Raw genomic sequence first — 26525 nt, forward strand, 5'->3', positions numbered from 1 at the left:
AATCTTCAGTACTTAAAGGCTCGGGAGCGCGGAAAGTTGTGTTGCCTGCTACGTGTTGTCAGACAGCGTCTCCTGCATACCTGCGTCACCCAGCACTGCAGCCTTGTCCTGCAAGGGCTTTGCACAAAGGATCCGATCCTCGGTTCTTAAAGGCTAGGGAACGTGGAAAATTGTGTTGCATGCTACGTGTCATCGGGCAGCGTCTCCTGCGTGCCTGTGTCGCACAACACTGCAGCCTTGTCCTGCAAGGGCTGTAGATTAGTTTCTTCCTACTCATTAAATCTGTCCCATTGCAAGGGTGTCATTTTTTCAAATAGTGTGATTAAGTTCACATTATTTGAAATAAGGACTCCAATGTTTGGCGTTATTAAATCGTTTACAAGGATCACACACTTTGGTTAAACAGTGGCGCAGGGATTTTAACCCACTGTGCAAATTTGACCACACATCTTCCAAGCTTTACTTGGTACAACTATTTGAGTTTTGGATTTCAAGGCCTACAACAATACTGTCTTATAGAGTTACTTTCATACATTATAAAACCACATGACAGCATGTAAATCCTTAGAGGAACATGTTAAGCAACATTTTGGCATCTGAATTGTAAACTATAAGTCCCAGAATGCAAGATAACGCAAACCTGAAAACTCTATTTAATCTCACTGTACTTTAAGTGATTTAAGGCACGCAATAAAATAAACTGTGTACTAAACTCGGGTGTGGAGATTCTTTGTTACAAACAACCAGCTCGTCGCTATCCGAAGCATGCACGGAACGAATGAAACGCAGGCTAATTACCATAGGATGCATCTTGAGGTGTATACAACCGGCTGCGTTGTCAACGGAGACCAGGCGCCAGTGATGTTGGATAGATCTGTGTTTCGCTCGCAGATACACTACTGAGAGCGGCCATGTTGCGTTGGGAGCCATACGCCGGTAGCGGGAAAGTACGCCCGCTGGTTGCCAGGTGACCACTTCGTGGCAATAACAAACGTGGAGTGAAGAATCGGGGTGAAAGCTGGGCCTGGGGCTGGGCTATACACAACACCACCAGGTAAGCGCGAGGTATAGGAACCGCAGCTGTCGGGAAGCGCCAGACCGTGATTCCTGGGCGAGAGAACATTCGCCCCACCCCAAAAGCACAGAAGGCAGCAGTACCCAGACATAGATGCGTAGGTCCGCCCACGCATTCGGTAATTAAGAAGAAGAAGAAGACTCCAGCATAGCAGGATACATTATGCTTTCTGTCTTTGCCTGCCTCAGTGTTTTGCAAATAACATGAAAGACTTAACTTTACTAAAACGAGGGCAAACTGTATTCTCAAAAGTAAGACGTCTTTCTGGAGAATGTCTAGCCAGCACTGCAAACTGAACTGTTCGTAAAAGCTTTCAGGCATGACAGAATGGCACATTATTTTGTTTTTTTTATAGCACTTTTAATGCACTTTAATTATTCCCACATTTTGAAGAAAGCAAGCTCACAAAATAATTCTCGAATAGCAGTTAGAGACAGCTTTATTGTCTTTCAAGACAACCGAGCAACTTGTTTACTCTATCGGAACAATCTCACAAAAACCTCACCCACCCACCAGACCTCCACATGTTTAGATCGTGTTCTGTGACGCAACAAAACCAACCAAGATTCTTCTAAAAAGAATCAGGGGCACAAGACCGAAACTTGGGAGATGGGGGTGCCGTGTCGTGTCACGGTAATTGGTAGGAGAGGGCTACCTTAAAATGTTACACGATTAGTGGTTAACGATCAGTTTGTATAGTGCCCCATTCCCGTTGTCCCAAAGCAATATTTTTCTCAACTAGTGTCAAATTAACAACCAATGGTGCAATGTAATACCCATTGTGCCAGTGACATTGCCCAACAACATGATGGGTTTTAAATACAAAATGCACATTTTGATGGAAACTGCCAGCATGCTATTGTTGTGTTGTGGTGCATGGTTGCAATAGTCAGATGTTAGTTATTGATGGGTATTCAGCTGCATTGTAGTATAATCCTTTATAGGACATGAGTGTTGCTACAGTTGCTGTGGCTTGGAGGTGTCGGTGGTCAGTCAGAAGGGAGGTCCCAGGAAACTTGACTAGATACTGTGGTCACTGAAGTTGTGTCATGGCAGTGTGTCACCTGACATAGCATTCCCTAGCCTAAAAATACATCTCTTCACACAACCTCAGCAGCAAAACAACATTGATTCCACAATGGAACGTACAGCAATCAAAGACAAATCTCTACACTAAATTGCACAAACCCCACACTAACCCACCAAACGTACACTAACACAACCCTCCACACTCCATAAACACCACTCTGATAGATGCAACAGTCAACAACACAATGTCCGTTTGCAACCTGGAGTGGCAATTAACTGCTGTATAGAACTCGCAAAATAGCTTACCTGTACACACTTTCTTATTGCTTAAGATGTGCACACATCAACATTGCAACAAAGCATCATTGTCCTAAACTGTTAGTCCCCTCCCCTAGTCAAAATATCCTAAATCTCCCAAAAATTGAAAAAGAGTGAAGTGTTTCTTTGAAAAATACGCAAATATATAGTAAACCAACCCAACAATATGTAAATAATCATAGAAACATGTTGAGCCAAAAGGTTTTCATTGTACCTTTTATTTTCTGCATCCTGAATAAAATGCTACAAGTCCCAGGATGCAAAGTTGATAGACTGAAAAATAAATCTCCTTTTGTAAAGCACTGTGCTTTCAGGACTCTAACAAATGGGGGGGGGGGAGTCCTTTTACTTAAAAATGTAAATTGCACAGAGAAGACTGGCTACGTTTGCCCTTACATGCAAATGGGTCCCCTGCATGAAAGTGTGTTACATTGTGACTATGGAGTGCAAAACAAAGGTGTAAATGCAGGTATAATCTCACCTGTGCGCCTTTGTTTTTTTTGCTTTGTAGTGCAAATTGGGTAAATGCCATTTGCCATTTATGAATGGCAGGCATTGTTTGCAATGGATTTCTTTTGAATCTGCTAAGCTTTCGGCTGGTGTAAAAAGCAGGCAGATTCCAAAGCATTTGCACTTGCATGAAAATGTCATGCTTGCATAAATATTTGTCCCTTTGTATGACAGAGAAGGGGGTTGGTGAAAAAGGCAGTTCCGTTCCATGCCCCAACTCCTACCGGCACAACCTGTTCCCTCCAATCCTTGACCATAAGGAGCTGTTGGCTCCTTTCTTAACCTACTTAGTCAATGCCTCTTTTAGGGATAATCATGTTCCCGAGGTAATTAAAAAAATCACTATCACTCCATTCCCGAAAAAATCCCACATTAGCACTTTAGAACCCAGTAACCTGAGACCTATCACAAATTGCCAATTCTTCCTAAAAATCCTTGACAAATTTGCTACCACTCAGTTCCAGTCTTTCGTGGAATCTAATGGAACCCTACACAATCGACAATCTGGCTTTAGCCCTGCCTTCAGTACTGAGACTGCTCTGATCGATCTCCAGACTCAAATACTAGGGATTATGGATAGAGGAAAGGCCGGGTTGCTGATCCTATTAGACCTCTCCACGACTTTCGATGTTACTGATCATGACCATCTACTTCACCGCCTAAAAGACACAGGCCTCTGTTCCAACGAGTCCTCAAAATGGCCTCAATCCTTTCTGTCCAACGAGAATCCAGAATTCATTGGGGGTTAGAATACTCCCCTGCAGTGTCTATCCACTGTGGTGTGTCCTAAGGTGCTTCCATCTCCCCTTTGTTATTCAATCTTTACATCAGATCTCGCTGTGCCCTCCTCGACAAGCTGGGTGTCATTTTTACAAATTATGCCGATGACACCCAGATTGTCCTGGAACTCACAGGGGACTATGCCACAGATGCTAAAACTCTATCCAACATTTGCGACCACATTGATTGATGGATGTCAGAGAATTGGTTGCGCCTGAATAGTACTAAGACAGAGCTTGTGATCTTCAGCTCCAAACAGGCGAGGGGATAAAATGCCCGCAGATTACAGCGGTTATCTGCTAAAAGACAACAACATCAAGATGCAACAAAAAGTCAAAACTCTTAGGGTCCAATTGGAAGCATCCTTTAATGCAGATGCTCGCACATTTTATGTGAAACACGCATGCAATTATCACCTTCGCCTCTTAAAGGAAATCGGCCCCTATATATCCGAGTGCAACAGCACTACAATTGCAAGAGCGACCATTTTGACGAAACCTGTCTACTGTTTTTCTCTCCTTTATCGGAGTCTCCAGCTCCAACATATCAAAATGTCATGTAATTCAGAACGACACAGTCAGAATTGTGACAAATACTCTCAGAAGATCTCACATCTCAGATCACAGGCAGCGTTTGCATTGGTTACCGATGAAGGAGCAGATTGCTTTTAAAGTTGGTTCTATGGTTCATCGATGCCTCTTTGGCTTTTCCCCTGTATATCTTAAATCCCTGGCTCAGCCTTACCTACCTGCTAGATCCCTCCGCTCTTCAGGGTGGGGACTGATTCAAAGCCCAACAGTGAAATGCACCAGAGGTTGTAGTAGATCCTTCCCAGTTAAAGCTGCAAGCCTCTGGAATTACTTACCTCACGCTCTTAGACTCAACCCTGACTTTCTATCCTTTCGGAAGGCCTTAAAAACCCTTCGATTTAACTGACTGACGTCTGCCTGAGTAATTCCTTAGGGTCTTTCCTGTTGCGTTTTTAGTGTTTCTCGTCTCCTGTGTCTATGTTGCGCCTTGAAGCCTGCGGGCTAGTGGTGCATTACAAATACACACATAATAAATAAATGCCCCCTCTCCACCATACAAAATAATGAATGGTGTGGCATAAAAACGTGCGTAATACCTTTTTATGTATACCTTTTTAGACATGCTTTATATGTTATATCATATTGAAACTGACCACCACTACCTTAAAAAAAATTGTGTTAAAAGGTCACCTGGTATAGCAAATGTTTGTCACAAACTTTCAGCTTGCTGTAGTACATGATGTTATGTACATTTGATACCCACATAAAAGAAAAATCCTTTTTTGTATGTCAAGGCAGTGGATATCTTGGGTATGAACTAATCTTTAAAAGGGAGCTTTATTGTTGTATTCAATTTTATTGTATTGGAAGCAGACACTTATTTGCTGGTCATCCCGAGCTGCATGGGTATTTCAGTTGGAAATGCCCCATCGCAGGCCAATTGCCCAAAAAGTCATGCCTAAGAAAGTTACTGCTGGAACTTTCCTTTCGCGCTGACTTGGACTCCATTCATCTTCTGCATTTTGTCCTGTTCATGATGACTCTGAAGGTCAGCAGCTCCCTTCAGGAATTACCCAGAATTTCATGGAAGGGGGCAATGGAGTGGAATGGTTGGTTCCAAATTGCCCTCCCTCAACTGTCTGATTCGTAAAAGATAGGTAGACAAATCCGTCGTTTATGCAGATACCACCTGACCTGATCCTCATGCCGAATGTTTTGCCATATAAATATTTGTCAGTTGTCAAGGGCAATTTAGAGGAATTCTGGGCAATTTTGAGACGTGAATCGGAAGTCACAAAAATGGCTCAAATCTGTCTGCAATTCCTCAAAATAGCTCCTGCCTACTGGCAAATCTTTTTATTTTATTGTTTAACAAAGAAAATGACGTGACATAGAATGTGCAGTGTTTTTGATTAAGGTCCGTGGAAAGAAGAGGATGTAACGTGATAAAGCATAGAGGCGCACTCGGGGAGGGGAGGGAGGGACCATCTCCTATTGCATGCCAAGCCCCAAACTTGCACCCATCCTTTCTCTTACTAAGGCACCACAGGGAGGGGTGGGGTCACAAAAACAGTGTTTTTCAGTTCAAACTGAGGACACACTTTTTCTTCCTTTGGCAGTTTACCAGGGTTTATCGGATTCAACTTAAAACTGGAAACCCCAATCATATTTGAGCCATTAATGTTATGTTATCGAATTTATTAAGCGCAACGATCACCCAAGGGAAACTTGTCGGTAGAGACCAAAAGTAATCGGCAAAGAAAGGGTCAAATCTGATTTTCAAAAAAGAAGTCTTCAGGGAGCAGCGAAAGGGAAAATGATTATCCATTGTGCAAAGAAAAAAAAAGGGATGGAGTTCCAAGCCTTTGCTGCAGCAATGGAAGATGCACGGCCCCCAAGCTGTGGACACATTACGTTAAATGAAACACTTTGCAAGGATAACATTTATGGTTTAACAGATTGAACTTGTGCTTCATTGCACGGAACTCAACATAACATAAAATAGACACACTTGATGCATTTTGTGTTTGATTCGGGATATGCATATGAAAGTAAAAACAAATAAAGCGTACGTTATTAAAATGTATGATTAGCAAGTCCAATTTATATTAAACTCTATTGCCTTGGGCCAAGCATGTCACAAGCAAATTGAATACATTATAATATTTGATTCGAAGTATGTGCCTAAGCATTAAAACACGGTAAGACATCCATCATAGTAATAATCCCAACATCACCAGTCTATAGATTGTATCTCAGGTTCCTTGCCGATAAACATCTTCTCAGCCAGGCCCAATGGATGTATTTGGCCACATAGTAAGCCTCATTATTATTGTGCGCTAGTTTGCACATTACCATGGCGTCTTGCATGCTACGCATGTTATGCTGATTTTTAGATTGGTTTAAGATACTGATTTCTAAGATCTCTATAGGTTGGGCAGAGAAGTACAAAACGGTCTGTTGTCTCCTCTTTCTCCACAGGCTGGGCATGTGCTGCACTGTGGTTGTTTCCATGTTCTTGTGAACACTGCAACACTCAAAGTACCCTTTCTGAATTTGATGTACAACGAGCCAGCTAAATAAAATAAATAAAATCTACTCCCTCATCCAGAACTGGATGACAACGAACAGTCATTGCCTGAATGGTGAAAAGACGGAGATCCATATTGTTGGATCCCCAGCCCGACTAAAAAAAAAAAAAATTGCCCCAAGACTACACCGCCATTGATATAGATGGCATCCCTATCCCCATCTCGAACCAAGTAAAAACATTAGGGGTTTATCTTGACTCTAGCCTCACCATGAGCAAACACATCAACTTTCTTGCATCCTCCACAGCCTACACAGCCAAACTTATTTCCCTCTGCCGCCAGTTTCTCTCAACACAGAACTGTATCACACTCGCCAGAGCACTCATCATGTCTAAGTTAGACTACTGTAATATACTTTTTTTTTTTTTTTGTTTTTTAGGCACTACAAAGAAAAACCTGACCAAACTACAATTATTACAAAATAAAGCCCTCAGAGCAGCCCTAGATATAAAAAAAAAAAGGGGACCATATCTCACAGGTGAGGAGAGACGTATACTGGCTACCGATTCAAGCCAAAATTCTGCATGAAACTCTCACTACGACACATAGGGGCATTTTGGGTGATGCGTTTATCTATCTTAATGAGTGGCTCATGCGTAAAACTCCTATCAGGGTCCTGAGATCCAACACTAGTACTTGTTTGTCCCTCGCTTCAAGAACTCGAGAACTGGTGACTCCAGCTTTACTATCGCAGCCCCCAGGATTTGGAATTCTCACCCAACAAACATTAGTAATGAAATATCCCACACCCAATTCAAGAAACCTTTAAAAACCTGGCCATTCAATACATTCTAAGTCCTCTGTTTGAACCCAGTACACAATCACTGTACTGTTAAATGTTTCTGCTGTGTGTGTGTGTGTGTGTGTGTGTGTGTGTGTGTGTGTGTGTGTGTGTGTATATATATATATGTGTTTCTCCACAACTGTACCCTTTGATCTGTATTACCCCAGTTTGTTATGTATATAGGCTATTTTTCACACTGCGCTAATTTTTTGCCTTGTAGTGAAGATTTTTTTCCTTTTTTCATATTGGATCTATCATTGTACTAAATATGTATCTTCCTTCCTTAACAAATGCAACAAATAAAATAAATGGGGGTGAAACAAGATCCAGATACTCCTCATTACTGAAATCCACTTTGCATAACCAATTACAGGGTTGTTTTGATGGTCTAGCACATGATATCTCCAGCTTGGTTTTATACAAAATTATTGAACCTTTTTTTGACTAAACTGAGCTTATGGCCCTTGGAAACGTGCATCTGTTACTGGATGGGATTACAGTGGAATAATTCACCAGACCAACTCAAGAAGATAGCAAGTTTCTGTTTTATTAACAATTATCTAAAACAGGCAGGTTACAACTAACATCAACGGACGTACGCTCATTCTCTCTGTGATTTCCACATGAAATACAATTATATACTTTCTTTGTGCGTCAGAATGACATAATGCAACGTGGCAATAGTGAAAAACCTATCAAAGGTTGGGATTGGTTAAGGGACACCTCCTATATGATTGTATATCTAGGAGCTAGGTTTGTTATTGGCTGTCGGACATCTGGTGGACAACTTATGACTACCTTTTCATATGTGTCATTTAAGAAAACTTAGTTACAGTGTTTCATTGGTTTCTCAAACTTTAAGGTCCTTTGTTATATGGACTAATACAATTGGTTTGTAACGCTTGTGCCTTGTCAGGAGCAATCGATTCAATCAGAAGCACATAAGCCAAGACCCAGGTGCAAGTAGATAGGACTGCCCTACCACCCAATTAGACCAACATCTCATCAGCCATGCCTTCTGCCATGAAATTCTCTTTGTACTTTGCCTTGCAGAGTATTCTTGTCCTAGGACTGCAACGGGAGTGAGGGCACTTGCTATCCTGTTTGGAATTCCAAGTTCAAGCCCTATTTTCAGCCTCGACTCACGTGACGAGAGACCACGATTCTGTTCATTCTGCAAGCTTTTAAATGGTTTAATGATTTAAGACTTGGCATTTTCTGTGTTCTTTCTTGCACCGTAACGTGAGAGGATTCATACTCCACACACATATGCCTCTTCAGCGTAGATAGCTGACCTCGACTTCTCATTTCGACTTCAGGCCAGACAGCCTACTAACGCAGCTCCAATAACCTGGTGTTCTACTGCGAGACAATCTTTCCTTTTCTCTTCCTGTTCTTTGGCTTGATTATTTCATGATACCAATGTCCAGTTTCTGCACAATGGTGGCTCCGCCTGCATTCTATTCACTAGCTAGCCTATACAATAATGTGATCTATCTTGCGTTTCAGCATATGTACATTCATTACACTTCTGATTTCTGCAGCACTTTCTAATGTGTAATCTTGTTCTTTTACAAGGTTATTAAGGTTCACTTAATTCGTTACTTTGTCGTTTCTTCTCTAGGATTCATACTTTGTCTTCATTCAGTATTTCAGGACTTTGTGCACACTTTCCTATGATGTCATCAGTCCATTTTCTTAGCTCTTTCGTATATTCCATCAGGGGTCTCCTCCTGCAGGCATCAACTGAAGAGTTCATTCAATATGGTTGTCTTAATGGATACTGTCTTCCCGTACTCGATGAGGTATTGGTACAATAGCTGGTGTTAGACAGAGCATGGTCTTATGTCTCCAATACAGGTGAGGTAGGGGGGTAGGATCTCCATGTCTTCTCCTCTACATTCCCCCATCTGGTTGAGTTCTTGACCATCTCCTCAGGTTTTCCTGCTTCTTTAATCTTCTCTTGGAAAAAGAGTTTCTTTGGTATCTATATCTTCGACACCCCCCTCAGGGTGCTTGCATTTTTGATGTGTTCATCCACACTCCAGGTCATGTAATTGCATTCTCCCCTTGGGGTACAGAAGAACCAACATCTCGCTTAATCTTTATGATCTTTTGGGTACAGAAATGTCATTCCTTCAGGTGCCACAATACTTGCTTTTATGTGGTTTCTAATGGTACTTTCAGTCTGCGTGTTGTCCTCCGTTTCATCCTTCACATTGATCGTCATCTTCATTCCCACTGCTTTCTTTGCTGTTTTCTGCCATTGTCTTATTATCCTTATAACACAGAATCCGAACATTATCATCACAAATATTGCTCCAAGGAACGAACACATTTGCCATCCAGTTGGGAATCCATGCAAACAGAAATGAGAACCAATCGTCATCTCCAATAGCTTCTGTCTCCTCTTCCATTTTCGTGTGCAGTTTTTTCAACATAGTTATAGCATCCATCAGAGTGCCGTTCTCACCGTAATGGGATGGTATGAAAGTACTGTCAGAAGGCCCGACCTTCGTGCAAACACCTCCTTCCATTTTAATTTCAAAATATTTTTATTGGCATTACATCAGTGTCATTTCCCCCCCTTTCTGAATTTCCATCGCCTTTCCACAATTCCAAAACATATTCGATTGATTTTTGAAAAGAGACAGCAAACAAAACAACAACATATAACAAACGTGAACTGTCTTCATGTTTAAACGATTGTAGTGTCTACATTGCTTTGGGTCAAATTGGTGGCCTGTCCATATCCCTTTAGATGGGGGGCGGGTAGGGTTAACGTTCTTCCCCCTTTGTGTCGCATCTCCCTCCTTTCTTCTTTGAGCCTTGCGCCTCCTGTGGCTATACGCCGCTTACCCTTCTCATAAGTTCACGGGGGCATATCATCAGACGGTAGGAACATGTCTCTCACCACGGCTTTCCATGCCTCAAATTTAGCATTAATGTCCCCCACACCCCTGACGATCCCAGTGCCCCAAGCTTCTGTCTCGGTGCCGTCCATCGCGCCATCTCCCTTTTCCATCTTGCGTATTGTGGGCCTTTTTTTGACTTCCACGACATTGCTATCTCTCTTTTTGCCAGTACGCATGCCATATCCATCACCCGTACAATGTGTTTTATTTTGCTTAGCCTGGGGTACGTGCCCAGCAGACATTCTTTCATTGTCCACTCATATCTGCTTACTCCGCCCCTCTCGCATGCCTGTTTGATGTTAGCCCAGAGAATGCCCACTTTTGCGCACCCCCAGAACATGTGTATTAGGCCTGCTTCATCATTGGTGCACCATGGGCAGTGCGCTTCCGCTTTGCGTTTAAAGCTTGCTACCCTTTTTGGGATCATATACGTTCTATATAGGACATTTGTTTGGATTAGTCTGAACCTGGCATTTCTGGACACCGCTTTTGGGTATTTCAGAGCTCTCTCCCATTCATTGTCCGAAATCTCTTCGCCAATGTCTGTTTCCCATTTGGTCTTTACTGTGGCGCCCCGGGGGTTGGGCCTATCATTTAGTTGCGTGTAGATTGTCGACACTGGCCTCCACCCGTCACTCAGATTGTACATTTCTGTAACTAGAGGGGTCGTTGTTGGCTCCTCTGGCCAGTCGATCCATCTCACCTTAGCCTAATGTTTAAGCTTCTGGTACCATAGGAATTGCCCCATGGGTAGGCCCTCTTTCTCATGCAGTGATTCCAGCTCTCTGAATTCCCCATCCTCGTACATGTCTCCCCAGGCGTATATACCCAGTCCTTCCCATTGCCTGAGTGTGTTAATATCAGCTGGTGCCATTCTCATGTCTGCCATTATTGGCGTTTCAGGGGAGTAAAGGTTCTTCGAGTGTGTGATGGTTTTAACTCTTTCCCATACTAGTCTGCCCAGTTTAGCCAATGGGAGTGCTCTGCCGGCGCGATCCGGAGGCGCCCATATTATTTCTTTGAGGTGTATAGGTTTGATGAGATCGCTCAGTAGGCCGGTTTCGTTGGTGACTTCATCCGACAACCATTTGGTGACATGACTTAAGTTGGGCTGCCAAATAGTACCTTTCAAAGTCCGGGAGCTGTATGCCCCCTGCATCATGCGGAAGGGTTAGATTATTCAATGCCAGCCTGTGATGTGCCTTTCCCCATATGAAGTCTCTAATCTGGGCGTCTAATTTTCGGAAAAAGGGTGGTCTGATGTAGTGACAGATGGTCTGGAAGAAGTATAGGTATGGTGGCAGCATAATCATCTTTGCTATCCATGCCCTTTCCATCATTGAGAGCGGTAGCCTAGACCAGAATTTCATTGAGTTGTGAAGCCCCTGAGTTACCGTCAGTGTGTTTTGCTCGTGTGTGAGTTCAGGTGTATGTCTGATCTTGACCCTCAGGTATTTGAACATGTCCGGCTGCCACTTTATCCCAACTTGGGGTAGGTTGTCTACTCCCACCTCCCTCAAACCCGCCAGTGGAAACATGCAGGATTTCTGTCTGCTAAAATGTATCCCCGAATAACGTGCAAAGTTGTCTAGCACTTCCAAGATTGTGGGGGCATTGTTTTTTGGGTCTCTCAGATAGTTCAGGACATTGTCCGCATATAGTGAGATAATATGGTGCCCCCTACCCACTCGTATTCTAGCGTCCCAGAATTGCTTCCTAATGTAAATTGCAATTGGCTCCAACCCCAAAATATAGAGCATGGGAGACAGGGGGCAGCCCTGTCTGGTGCCTCTTTGTATGTTCCAGGCTCCTGAATCCCATTTGCCCGTCTTCACTCTGGCTGTGGTATCATTATACAGTATCTTGACCCAGCGCACAAATCCCTCCTCGAATGCCGAACTCCCTTAGCACCTCTATCAGCCACTCCCAGTAGATGGAGTTGAATGCCTTTATGGCGTCTAATGACATCACTGCCATATGCTCCTGGCCTCCCTCTGTGTGTGCTATAATGTGCTGTAGTCTACGCAAATTGGCAGATGTGTTGCGGCCGGGCACAAAGCCATTCTGGTCCTCGTGTACCAGGCTTCCTATCACTTTGGAAAATTTCTTGGCCAGTATGGTGGTCAGTATCTTACTGTCATAGTTTAGCATTGCTATTGGTCGGTAAGAATCGCATTCTTCGGGTGGTTTGTGTGGTTTGGGTATCGGGACTATTAGCGTCTCTCTCTCGGCACTTGGGTGTCATGTGCATATAATGTGGAGTAGAAGTCAGCGAATGTGGTGTTTATGGAGTGCTGGGTTGTTGTCATGTCTCTTATTGTGGTCACTGGGTGTTTAGGGTGCTCTCGCTTACATAGCCAGGCCAGTAGCCTACCTGGTTTGTCACCGTTTATGTGTGTTCTGGTGGTACGTGTTGTGTAGTCAAATTTTGCTAGCCGTCCCCACGCCTGGTGTCAATTTGTCCGTGCCTCCTGCAAATGCTCCTCTTCCTCTCTAGTTCCCGAGCTATTAACTTCCCCCTGCCTTATTTCTTCCTCCCTCTCCTCCAGCTCCCTCTTCAACATTTTCCTGATTCCCGTAGTCCCGGCTATAACCTCTCCCCTCGTTACCACCTTCAGGGCCTCCCACACCGTGCTCCAGCGCCCCACACTGCCACTGTTAGTGGTGACATACTCTACCAATTTTTCTCCCAGTTCCTCTTTAAATATTGGGTCCGTCAGTGCCTCCGTGGGCATACGCCATAACGGGATAGGGGGTCTAGGGCCCTTCAATGCCCAGTGCATTAACAGGGGGGAGTGGTCTGAGATCGATCTGCCCATGTATTGTATTGATTCTACCTGAGCTAGGTGTGTTTTGCCTATAAACATGTAGTCAATTCTCGTATGGAGGTTATGTGGGGAGGAGTAGTATGAGTATCCTCTGTCTGTGGGGTGGTGTTCCCTCCAGACGTCCACAAGGTCTAGTTGTTCCAGCAGGTTGTTCAATGCCCTGGAGGGTCTGTCCGCTCGCTTCTGCGTGGGTTCGGATCTGTCTAGGTTCAAGTCCCTCACACAGTTGAGATCCCCATCCCATATGTAAAGGCCGTCTGTGTCCCGCCAGTTTCATCTGCAGCCTTTCAAGGTAGGGCGGAATACCATGGTTTGGAAAATACGTGTTGACTATGCAGATCTCTACTTGCTCAAGCACTCCCCACAGTATCAAATACCTCCCGTCTGTGTCCGCTTCACTTCCCATCATCTGAAAGGGCACCTCAGGGTTGATCCAAGTGTACACTCCCCTAGCAAATTTGGAATATGGTGCCCCCTGTCCCTAACCCCCCCAGTACTCCTGCAGCCTAGACTGGTCCTCCACTGAGAGGTGCAATGTCTACTTTCTTCCTGCGAAGATAGGACCTGATCCTTTTCCGGCGTAGGTATGACCCCAACCCTCTCACACTCCAAGTTAGTACTCTAAGTTGCATTGCCATGCTTAGGGCGTCCACCTCCGGGGCTCTGTTTCCTTCCCGCCCTCTCACCTCCTTTCTTGCATCCTCGATTTGTTGGCCACCTTTCCCTACTCCTCGTTCTGCATGAAGACTGTAGTGTCAAACTGAAACTGCTGCGACAACGAACGCAGCTTAAACAGTTGCGCCCAGCAACTACACAACCGATGTTGTGCTCGGGTGCCTCCACACTCTCTAGCCCCTTCCGGGGCATCCAGCGTGGACTTGGATGTGCCAGCAACAGGCTGGCGTCTGTCATTCCGACGGTTGGGGCGTTGTACGCAGAGCGGTATTTGAGCTCCTCTCGGCCGTCTGTTAAGAGCACTTGTGGTTCTCTCCCAATAATTCGTTGTGCTTCCATTGGCAGCCTAGTTGTTAACGTCACTTCCATGCCCTTGTGTCTGTCTATCAGATTTCATCATTTCGGGGATCGTTGTCTTGGCCATCCGCTAAGTTGTTATGCTCTAGCCACATATTTGCCGCCGCTGGGGTTTCTAGGAATATGGCCCGCCCTTTATGGATTATCTTCAGCCGAGAGGGGTAAAGCAGCATGTACTTTAAGTACCGCAGCCTCGCTTTAATCGGGATGAAGGAGTTTCTGGCTCGTTGCACCTTTTGTGTATAGTCAGGATATATGGCTATCTTGCAATCTCCCCGCTCTATTAACCCGCCTTCTCTCGAGTGCCTGAGTATAATCTCTCTGTCCTGAAAATTGAGAATCTTAGCTATCATCAGCCCGGGGTGCGAGCCCGGTGGCAGTTTCTTCTGGAGGGCCCGGTGTGCTCTCTCCACTGCGAATCCCTGTGAGAGCTTGTCCGCGCCTATCTCTTGTTGCAGTAGGGACTCTACGTATCTTTTCGGGTTCATTCCTTCGGTCCCTTCGGGGATACCGACCAGTCTAACATTACATCTCCTGGCCCTCCCTTCTGCTTCTTCAGCTCTTGCCTCCCACATTGCCACCTTCCTCTCCAGTTCCCCCACTTTGGTCTTCAATTCAGTCATGGCCTCTGCAGTTTCTGCCACTCCAGTTTCTGTCACCGCCACTCTCTCCGCAAGGTTCCGTGCATCTTGCCTCATGAGCTGCATATCTGCTTTCATTTCATCGATTTTCGTTTCTATGGAGGTCCTTAGAGCAGCAATGGCCTCTAACACTTGCCCATCTTTGTTGTCCATTTCTGGTTCTCTTTGTGCCTCTGTTTCCGGCACGTTTCTTTGCGTTGCGGCCGTTGTTTTCTGTGCCACAAACGCGTCCATTGTCGTCATTTTCACTTTACCGCTGTCCTTGGCAGATGGCATGCTTGTGTTGGGCTTTCCTGGGTCAGGGGGTACCAAGTTCTCTGAATGCGCTACTCCTTCCACTTCCTGTCTGGGTGTGGTGCCACCCCATGTCCCCCATTCCTGCTGTCGACGGTTTTGTGTCGTTTGCGAGTCCCGATCCGTGCCTCTGGACTCGCCTTGCCACTTCTCTCACCAGTCCTCTTTCCCGGCTTCCCTCAAGTGTTGGCCTTTTCCTGTGTGCGGTTTCCAATTTGCAGCCCCTACGAATGGCACAGCGATTGATCGGGGATCGTCTGGTTCCCGCTTGTTCCAGACTTTTCACACCTGCTCCTCAGCCCTTACTGGCTGCTGGTGGTGTTCCTGGGTTCTCTAATCTGCCGAATATCGTCCCCCCAGTTTTGCGACCAGTGCTCCTCTCACTCCTCTGGGCACTAGGCCTATCAGGCCGCTTGATAGCCCTGTGGTTCAGGTGCTGCACAGTTGTGGCGTGCTGTGATGTGTCTATAATAGTTCTGCAATTGGCCCCACCACCGGCCCTGCTCCCTTGTGTTGGTGCTTCGTTGCCCTGAGTGGTGCTGTGGGTTGTTTCTTACCCCGCTTGTCCGGAGTCCGAAGTGCCCCTCTGCCTCCCTGCTCGGCTGGGTCAATGGCCCCAGGGTTGTCCCAGCGTGCTTCTGGATGCCGTCTCCTCCTCCCCGGGTGCCCGTTCCTTGCCGGGGTCTCCGGTCGTGCTAGATCCTGTGGTTGTGATACCTGCGGTGCTTCGGGGTTTCGCCTTCCTCCTCTGTCCTTCCTTCCTAGCGTCCCCCGATGGCAGGATCTCCGGTTGCACCGTGCTTCTATGCGTCAGTGTCTTGCCCCCTGCTCACAGGGCCCGCAGTCGCTGCTGGTCCTCCCACTGGGCTCCTGGCGCGGCGTCTGCTCCGGTTCCTCTCCTCCACCTTATTACGCTTCTCTGCTGCGCGTCCTTGGGCGCTGCTTCGACCCCGGAGGCCTCTCCACTTCGGTCTCCTTCGCTGCGCTAGCCTTCGCGTCACCTCCGTTCCGTGGTCCCCGCTCGGCTTCACCTGCGGGTTCTGCCGGCTGACTCCGCTGATGTTCGGTCCGGCCTCCGATCTGCCTCCACAGCCGTTGGTCCCAATCCAAGAGGTTCTCCCGTAGGCCGGGGCCTATTTCCGTCGCTGGAGCAGTCTGTTCTGGGGCCGGTCCAGTCTCCGTGCCCTTCCCCCTCCTTCCTCCTAGCTCGCGTCCGTCGCTGCCATCTTGTGCCGTCCAGGGGGGACTCGTTTCTCAGGTCTTACTGTGTCTTTCAGCATCCGATTTCTGCCAGTCCCAACACGATTCTGCTGTGGGTCGTTTTATCTTCCCGGTGGTGCGATTCTTGCCACTTATAGCTCGTTTTCTGTCTTGCTGGAGGATCAGTACTCAGGATTGCGGCCGGAGCTCAATGCCCTGCTTCCTCACTCCATGCGTGCCAGACCACGCCCCAACACCTCCTTCCATTGCTGTAATCATGTCAAGGACATACCTGCTTTGGAGGGTCATTAACGTTATGACCCTCGACTCTTCCTTTATGGCATTAAGTCCTTTTATAGTGGCATTGATTGTCTGTAACACCGCCCTCTGGTGATCTGCAACCACTTGGCATTCACTACTGCTTGGAGTCCAGGCATAAATATATATCATTATCATAGCAGTCTTGCTGCACAACTTGTGTTCATCCGGAATCTCATTGTAATCTTATATTGATTTAGCTGAGAAATAATTCTCTCTATCCGCTGGAGTGCAAGTGACCTCCTTTTTTTCAGGTGCTCATCCACTTTTCGAAATCCCCCGATATCTGGGGAATCACCAAGGCTGGAACATGGATGAGTACAATGGAACGCACTACTTTCCAGTTCCTAGGCAACTTCATATATGCTCTGGATCCACAGGCCCGATATGGATCCATTAGGACAGCAGTCCCTCTCCTCATTTCTGGGATATCAATTATGTTTGTGCACCCTTTATTCTCTCCAACTCAGACTTTACCTTTGCTTCGAAAGCACATTGTTGCATTAGTCAATGGGACTAAAGCCATTGGTCCTGATTCATCATCCACCCATGTCGGCAGTTCAGCGTTCTTGGCCCATGACTTTACGCACTCATTGTTCACTTTCTGCACCTCGTGCACTGTTTCCTTCCTTAGTAGATGAGCTGCACAGGACAGCATCCCATCTTCCCATCCTGTGGTCGTAATCACTCATTCATAGATTAACAGCCGTGAGCGCTCGCAGCATCCAGGCATTCTAGTATTTTCAGTTTTGCCAGAACAATTTATCCTCTTCATTTCTTCGATTATTACTTTTGTCTTGTCCCATAGAAGGATACACAAGCATCTTGTCTGTCCATCCAGGATTATTTTTGCCATTTGCTTTGTCTTGATATAATCCTCCTGGTATGGGAATGTCTGTCTTGATCGCCATTGCAGGGTTGCCAAGCTCCCTTGGAACAGTCCTTCGCGTCATGTGTCGGTATCCCTTTTGAAATGAATGTTCTTACTGTACTCATGACATAGGGGATGAGAGAGCAGACATAACAACTCTCATCAGATGCACTCTTAACCATCTTTTCCATATGTTGTTACCACATATTAATCCCCAAGTGAGCTGAATTATCAATATAGGTATTTATCGCCGGGTTATCTTCTCCTGAATCCCTCTTATGTCGTATGACATGCCCAAATAGGTCAAAGAAATTATCATCATTTGTACTTGTACTGGAAAAAAGCATGTGTTGTGTTTTCAATTGAAACATGAAATTGATTTAAGATACATAAAGAGGAAAAGAAAGCACATGCACAGTCTCGGGAGGATAGCTCGGGGGCAACGTGCTCGCCTTGGAAGCAAGACGACACGGAGCACCACAGGTTCGATTCCCCGGGTCCGCGCTTAGAAACCTCTGGATATTAAGCGCATTATAAATAACCTATTATAGCGTATCATCATGCATAACGGTTGAGACAAACATATTGTGTGCCACACCATTTCTTGTTGATTTGCTAGCCTTCTTGCAACTGCATTTTAATGCATGTACTCTAATCACATTCGTAGTTGCACAATCTGCTTGATTATTGCAATCAAAAGCCTCCTTATAAATGGGCTATTCTTTGGATTTTGGAGAAAGGTGTGAATATTAACATCTCTCTCCTAACAAGGGTAGTGTATGAATGAAGTATAAACACAAACTGTAACCACAACCCTATGTGTGTCACTATCGGCACGTGTCATGTGTTATTTTTGCAATACTTCTCAAAACGAATCTGGGTATTTATCTCTCAGTTTTTAATAAGGAATTGGTGCTTGGGCAAAGTGCCAATATGATTTTACTTTTTAAAAGAATCTTTAAAAAGTATGATTTTAAGCCTCCCTGCTAGTATTTTAAGGAGTATCCAATGAATTCCAGTTCAAAAGAAATGTTTTTTAATTACACACTGCTTTATCGTCGTCCTTGGTCCTCGATCACACGCAGTAATTCTTCTTCTTGTCTTGCTTCCCAATCAACGGTTACCAGAGGGAGGTTCTCACCTCTGTAGCTTTTTATGCCACCCAAATGTAACCACGCTCCTATTCCAGACACCCTAACTGCAGTAGGGGAAACTTCCGCTACTTGATATGGTCCATTGAACCTTGGGTCATGCCATCTGCGTGTAAAGTTTTTGAAAAGCACTTCATCTCCAACATACAACGTTGGTGGTGGCAATAATTCACTTGGATCAGTTACTGGGCCGTCCTCTTCCATGTTCCGCAACCCACCCCTCCGATGCTTGACTTGATCTGAAATGAAAGAAACACTGGTAGTCATACATGTCAAATAATCATGCATCTCGTCACCTAGAGTCGGCGCTACACTCTGTGCATCACTTCTAACTCTTACTAATTCATGATGGTCTGAACCTGGCTGATTTTGAAGGGCATACAATACTAGGGGTTAGGCAATATAGCCATCCCTTTTTCAAACTTAATCTAATGTTTCTATTCTTCTTTGAGGAGCCCCTTAAGCCTCTCACATATTACATTTGCTTGTGGGTGATGAGCAGAAGAAAAGAAAGGCTTTATGTCCAATAAAAGCCCTATTTGTTCAAATAGCTCATTGACAAAGTGAGGCCCATTATCGGACCTTAATACTTTGCCCACACCCCATCTCGGAAATACCTTGCGCACTTAGAACTTCGCTATGCAGGTGGCATCAGAATGTGTACAAGGACCGGCTTCGATCCATCGTGAAAAGGGACACACTACCACCAATTGATACCTATAACCTTTACATGTCTGCAGCATATCATCTTAGTCAAGCTTCTGACGCACGATGCAATTCACAATGAGCTGTGCAATGTGCTCCAATAGATTGGGAACAAACCAGTCCTCTCCAATAGTGGCAGCAATACTTTCTCGGGCTATATGCACAGGGTAATGCAGCTGCTCAAGTGTGACTTTTAGTAAAGCTGCTGGCATCACTGGCTTTCCAGTGCTTTCCTGTCTCCATAGTGCTTCTGTGGGGGATAAAGAACATCCCCTATGTCTCCATAGCTCCTGCTCTCCTTGTGGGGCTCTTCCGTCTATCTCTGTAGTTGCGTAATTGACAGCATATTCCACCCCTCTCGTACCAACAAGCTTCTATTTGATACTTCTTTAACATTTTCAGTTTCGAAACTCAAAATTTCTGAGGCATACACATTCTTTTAGCTTCTAAATCTGAGTCTTCATTTCCTTGAGTAATAAAGTCTGTTTGTTTAGTATGTGCTGCACATTCTACAACTGCTATGGCCACTGGGAGTTGTAGTGCCTTAATGAGCCTGTCCAATGAAGACGCATGTTGCACTATGTGTACCGTTGACGTCACATAGGCAGAGTCACTGTATACCGTCCGTTCCTTATCATTGTGTTTCTCGAGTGCAACAACAAAGGGCTACCAATTCTGCTGCCTGTGCTGCAGAATAGGATGGTATGGTAGTCTTGCACTCGCCACTACCTCAAATTCACCATTTTATCTTTATCTTACAACTTCAGATCATGTATGCCTCTCTCCACTAGTCTGATCGATTTTCGACGACCCATAAATTTAAAGAATCTCCCACCCGCTAAAGCATTTTCTTTCACACGTGGTATATCGTCATAAAATTCAACGTAGTTAGTACAATCGTGTACATGATCACTTTCTTCTATAGGTTCAGCTGCAAACGTGGCTGGGTTCACTATTTTACATCTCACAATTTTATAGCTGGATTAGAAATCATTACTTCATATGCAGATGCTCTTTGTGTCCTCAATGTACTTTTGGGTTTCTCTAAAATGGCAAATAATGCATACTTCACACACAGTGTCATTGCACAGCCCATAGTAATACTTGTGAACCTCTCGATCGCAAATTCAGCAGCAGCCAAAGATTGTTTGCATGGAAAATGTCGTCTTATAACTGGATCTAAAATCCCATTGTAATACGCCAAAGGTTTATATCCTAGTGTTGTTCTTTGTGCGAGTACTGCTATCATTACTGATCTATGGTGTGTGAAAACAAACAAAACTCTTCCCTATAATTGGGAATTCCTAAAACTGAAGCTGTACACATTTCTCTTTTTAATTCCTCAAATCCTTCCTCCATGTTCAGTCCATTCTATCTTTTCATTACCAACTTGTGCTTGCAAAAGTGGTTTTGTGTATGTGCTGTAGACAAACACCCAGGCCCTACAATATTGCATAGGCCCGGGAATTGCTGCATTTGCCTCACTGTGTTTGGCTTTGGTGTTTTCATGATAACCACAGCTCTCTCAGGTGTCACTTTCATTCCTTCATGTACAATTAACTCTCCTATATACAACAACTCTTCCTAGCAATACTGTAATTTATCCTTATCTACTTTGTATCCCTTGCCTGCCAATACAGACACTAACCGAACAGAGTCCTGCCTACATTCATCCTCTGTTTCAGTACGGATTATTATGTCATCTACGTACTGAATTACTGTACTTTTCAGTTCAATAGCACCTAAATCCATCTGTAGGACCCTATTAAAAACCGACGGGACTCACAGTACCCCAAGGCAAACGAGTATGTTTCAGTCTTTTTTATCTGAACATAAAGGAAGTAAGGTCTTGTGAGTCTTTGTGCAATGGGATCTAGAAAAATAGATTTTTCAAATGGATCACCGTGAAATACCTCAACTGGGATGCTACACAATATTGTCGCAGGGATTCGGAGCTAATGGAAATTCTGCTTCCACTATCTGATTAAGAGGGCGCAGGACCTGGATAAATCTCTACAACCCCCCTTTTGATTTCTTAGTTGGATACATCGCAGTATTGCATGAGGAGTCCGATGGCACTAGGATGCCCTGTTTCATCAACGCTGAGGAAGTCTTAAATATGCCGCCTTCATCAGCTTCTCAGGACATGGGGTATCTAGGCCAAGCAGGCACAGGGACCGATGTCTGGGCATGCCAGTCCCACTCGGGCTGACGATAGGTGATGGCTGGAAGGTTTAGAATGAATCTTAATCGCTGACATTACTCTGGGCAACCTTCCAGACCATCGTTCTTCACCTGCCAAGCCATTACAAAAGGGGGAAGATCATGTGCAAATCAGGCTTGATCCCACTGCCTAAACATAAACATGGCTCCTTCTCCTATCCATGTGAGTGCTCTGCATCCCATCCCAAGTATCTAGTGCTTAACAGATGATCATCCACTCTTTTTATATCCTGTCCTACTTTGTGTTTTCTTATTTTAGAAAATCTGCCTAATACGTGTCCGATTATTCATTTATTTTCATTAAAATGACTAAGGGTTAAATGAGTAATATCATGATGTGATAATTGAGGTAAAGGCTTGTAAAGCAGCAGCTTTTATTTGTATTCTTTTTGTATGTTCCCTTCCAGGCGGATCAAGGATTCTGGCTGATCTTTTTAATAGGTTTGTATGAAAAAGCTAGCTCACTTGATGTATTAGCAACCCAAAAGAAACCATCTGTAAAGTGAGAAAAGGGAACACATGCAGGCCCTTTTTAAAAAAAGATCAATACACTGTAGTAGAATCTGTATTACCTACATTGAAAATGAACTGAATTAACTTCTTTTGTTAGAAAATAACTGTCAGAAAATCATTAATTGAAAAGCTCATTTGTTTGAAAAAGCTGTTTATTGAATTTTAGTAATCCTGCCCGGTTCCATGTCTTTATAATGAACACCTAAACACCAAAATACCTTCAGTGAAAGAAAAATAACGAAAGAATTTTGCGTGTTTTTCTCTTTTTAATTTTGGGTAGGGGGGTCACCCCAAGCCCTCTGTTTCCCCGCTTTGCTATCGCCCTTCAATCCCCCCCACCCTTTTTAATACCTTACCCCGCCCCCATATATACTTTTACCAAACATTCAACATTTGTTTTCGTTATTTATTTTTCACTGAAAAAGCTATTTATTTATTTTCGTTACAAATGCTGTATACCATCCTGCCCAATGTGCTCAACCCCTCCAGATTATACACTGCAATATTTCCAGTCTCTTATCCTTACTCCAGCATACCATTTAATGGTTCCATAATACAAAGCAGAAAATATATTACATTTTAAATTTTGCTCAATATACATGCTGGATTAGGAATTGCAATGAAATGTTAAGATAATTTGTTTTTTAGTCAAAAATTCAATATGCACAATAATTCCAATTAAACAAAATTACAAAACGTGCCTATTTTTACTCATTGAAAAAAAGAGAGATTGTAGAATTGTATGCACTGTAAGTGTGCACTGGAGCTGAGAAAGGGGAAAAGGGAATGGTCAGTGCATTGCAAAAAGATGAATTTAGGGGAAGCACCTGTACTTGCAAAGACTCTGCTTTGAGCTGTGTGTATAGATTTTTCTATCCCTTTTACTTAGGTTTTCCTCATTTGTTTTTTAACAATGACCTCCTAACATGTATTTCTATGGCCCATCAAATATATTAGGCCAAAAAGAGATTGTTAGTTCATCACAAGCTGCCAACACAAAACAGGTAGATCTGTATTCCCTTGTTGTGATAATCAGTTTAATACAGAAAGTATTTTATTATATTATTTTATTTACAAAGGTGAATGCTAACCAAATTATATGTGAAATAGAATGTCTTTGTAGTGCTATGGTAACTCTCTTCGCTGTAACTATATTCTAAGATGTTATTTCTTTACATTTTCCTCTTGACAGAACTAAGATGCAAGCTAGCCCGATCTACATCCCTTCGGAGTCGATGGATGCAGATGCATACCAGCAGCCCATGTAAGGTCTTAATCAGCTATAAATAGTGCATTTTCCTTTCTAAATTGTGATACTATTTTTATACTGACATAGACACTTTTCTGAAGGAATAATCTTTTCTACTTCTTTCTGTAGATTTGGATGTTATAGACCGGTCTCATTTACAAAGGTTACCAATGTGTTAGTGCGGAGTGAGGGAGCAGCACGAAGCTCAACCTCCATATTATTATACAAGACCACTGTTTAAGCGCCTGCTCTTGCATATTCATTAGTCGTTAATCCCAACAATGGATTCCATCTGGGGAAAACAGGATCGCAGGACAGACCTTAAAGAGCTAGTAATTGGGTAGGATTTCCTTCTATGAAGAGGTTATTTTTGAAAGGTGGGAAAAAAAATATAATGAAACCGTGTTAATTGTAGACATGAACACAGCTGCTCTGCAGCTGATGGCCACACAGGAATCCCTATTGAGCACGATTTACCCCAGCAATGCACGTATGCCACATTAAAAATATCTGAACTATATTGGGGCCATGGAGTGAATAACAGCTCATTGAATGATCTTCTTGCTGCTCAGATTTGAGTTCAACTTGAAGGAACTAGTTTGAATCCTGAAAGGGTTTTCTCAGTCTTTCATGCTTCGGAAATGCAAAATTAAATTCCTTTCAATTGGATAATATTTGTTATTTACAAAGTTTGATTTGAAAAAAAATATTTTGCGCTGTTATTTACAAAGTTATGAAATGCAGAACCATGTAAAGCACATTGGTATTTTTAATCATGGATGTGAGGGCCTTGTCTCTTTTGTCTAGACCTAGTTGTCCCTCCTTTACCCCGGAGTCCCTGCTCCCCAGGTGAGTATCTACATAACAGTAACCCCTGCTCCATAAGTGCTGCCTATCTCACTTTGATGGCCTAAAGACAAATGCCATATTTATTTAATTCCCTTAAGTACTTCCTAGGAGTGACGTACACTACTTCCCAGGTTAGTTCTAGGGATTGTGGTGGAGCCTTCCATGCGCTTCAGCCTGCTCAGTCTTCCCCTCTAATGCCCTGATAATACTCTCTCTCTATGTCCTTCTTTCCTTCTCTCCCTCTCCCATTCTCCTCCTACTGTCCTCCCTCCAACTCTAACCACCTTTTCTCTCTCTCCCTCTCTCTGCTACATCATTTGTCCCTGCGATATATCTCTCACTCACCTTCCTCCACCCTGTGATTTTACTTCTGTCTATTCCCTCTCCTTCAATTACACCTCCAGGTCCCTCTATGCTCCTCCCATTACAACACTATCACTAATCTCCCCACATCCCACTACTCTCTCCTCTCTTCACTAACACTACTTTCTCTATGCTACTACTACTCCACGCCCGATTTCCTCAATCACCTCCCTTTCACCCCTCATTCACTCCCTAATATTTCCCTACCCCTCGCACTCACACACACCTTGCACTCACATTACAGTATCACTTTACCTCACCTTCTCTGCAAATCTTCTCCACACTCCTTTCCACCATCCTTCCTCCTTCTGGTCTCTTGGTCTGTCACCTTCTCCTCCTCTGACTTCACCCAAACAACCCACACGTTCCAGTTTCCTGTCCGTCATTATTATTCCTTCCGACATTGACCAAAATGGCTTCATGAAAAGCGAGTACAGTCCCAGCTCTGAAAGCTCCCATCAACAACAAATAAACTGTTGTTGGCTGAACCAGTTTGGTGGTGGGGGCAATGAATGGGAACATGCCTCATAGAAGCGTTAGAGCTGCTGCTCTAATATTATTATTATTCCATGTCCCAATATAGCAACCAAGATGATGTGGACTGCTTTCTAGACAGAGGACCTGGCCTGTGTGCCTAAGATGTATTTGGACAGCGGTCCATGGAGCATTGGCGCACCATCCTGTCCAGGATCCTAGTGAAGCAATCAACTGTGATGAATAGCTGCAGCTACCTGAATAGATGATTGTTCCTGTACACCGGGAGCCAGGCTGCAACATAGAGAAGGATGCTGTGGTCTTGGTGGTCGACCACAGAAGGCTGCATCCTTTCCTTGGGTGCTCAGGTGCGGACCCATATTGGTGAAATGGCCCATGGGGTGCGTAAGAGCTGTGGCTGCTGATGCCAACCCAGTCGGGCTAGCCTAGCAGGGAATTTCTTCACCCCGCTGATTAGAGTTGGAAGTCTGCAGCTCAGGTTAACAGATTTTGTCCCACTGGCCCGCAGGAGCTAAAGTGTTCCACTGGGATTTCTGGTGCAACTGCTACGTTTACAAAGGTAATCTTAGTGAGTGCTTCAGCACCAGTACACTGTGGGAGGTAGCATACTTAAATGTTGTGATCTTGGAGCAATCAAAAAGCCCATGAGTAACTGAATAGACATTTAAAAGGTGATCTATCCAGCCTGCTATTATTAGTGTATTGTAGTCGTGTTCTGGGGTTCAATTATGGCCTAGTTCGAGACAATTGACAACACTGCACATGCTAGAGCTCTCTATGTTCAGTGGCAGCACTGTGCATGTTGAAAAGAAAGGCCACTAAAAAGGGAACACTCTAAGCAACACCTGAAATCAAAGTTGCCCCCTCCTGAGATGGGTGATGACCACTCAATACACCTAAGTGGGGGCGTGGACTCTTCCAGCCTGCAAGAGCACTCAACAGTGACCACCTCTGCGGAATCCCCAGTGCCCCAAACCAAGCAGGATTTGTTTGCTTATATGGCATCCTTCAAAGAGGACATTGGTCAGACAATTGTTGAAATGTATGTGATCCTCAAAGCAATCAATAAAAGTTCGGACAAGTTGAACCATGAAATGGCTCCCCCCTTCTCCTGTGTCGATGAAAATTAAATTGCAGTGAAGGAATTGAAGGCTGGACTGGACGACAAATTGCAAGTTCCAATAGAAGCTTGGGAAATGGCTTCAAATGGACTTGAGGATTTAGAAAACTGTCATAGGTGTTAGAAACTGTGCCTCAAGGG

The 26525-nt window shown here is 44.3% G+C and overlaps 1 protein-coding gene across 2 annotated transcripts in view; it reads left to right on the top strand.

Annotated features, from left to right (window-relative positions):
* Positions 1 to 850: 850 nt before the first annotated feature.
* Positions 851 to 26525, top strand: part of TTC23L (tetratricopeptide repeat domain 23 like) — a 482150-nt gene continuing 456475 nt past the window's right edge. The window contains exons 1-2 of one of the 2 annotated variants that reach the window (XM_069627102.1): positions 851 to 1054; positions 23501 to 23572. In XM_069627102.1, the coding sequence (XP_069483203.1) occupies positions 23508 to 23572 (65 nt within the window). In that variant the 5' untranslated portion in view covers positions 851 to 1054; positions 23501 to 23507. Of the gene's footprint in view, positions 1055 to 7238; positions 7312 to 23500; positions 23573 to 26525 lie in introns of those variants that run through there. The other variant, XM_069627103.1, reaches the window with a different exon arrangement.

This window comes from Ambystoma mexicanum, chromosome 6p, assembly GCF_040938575.1.
Source record: "Ambystoma mexicanum isolate Mex_15411 chromosome 6p, UKY_AmexF1_1, whole genome shotgun sequence".
NCBI classification, from domain to species: Eukaryota; Metazoa; Chordata; class Amphibia; order Caudata; family Ambystomatidae; genus Ambystoma; species Ambystoma mexicanum.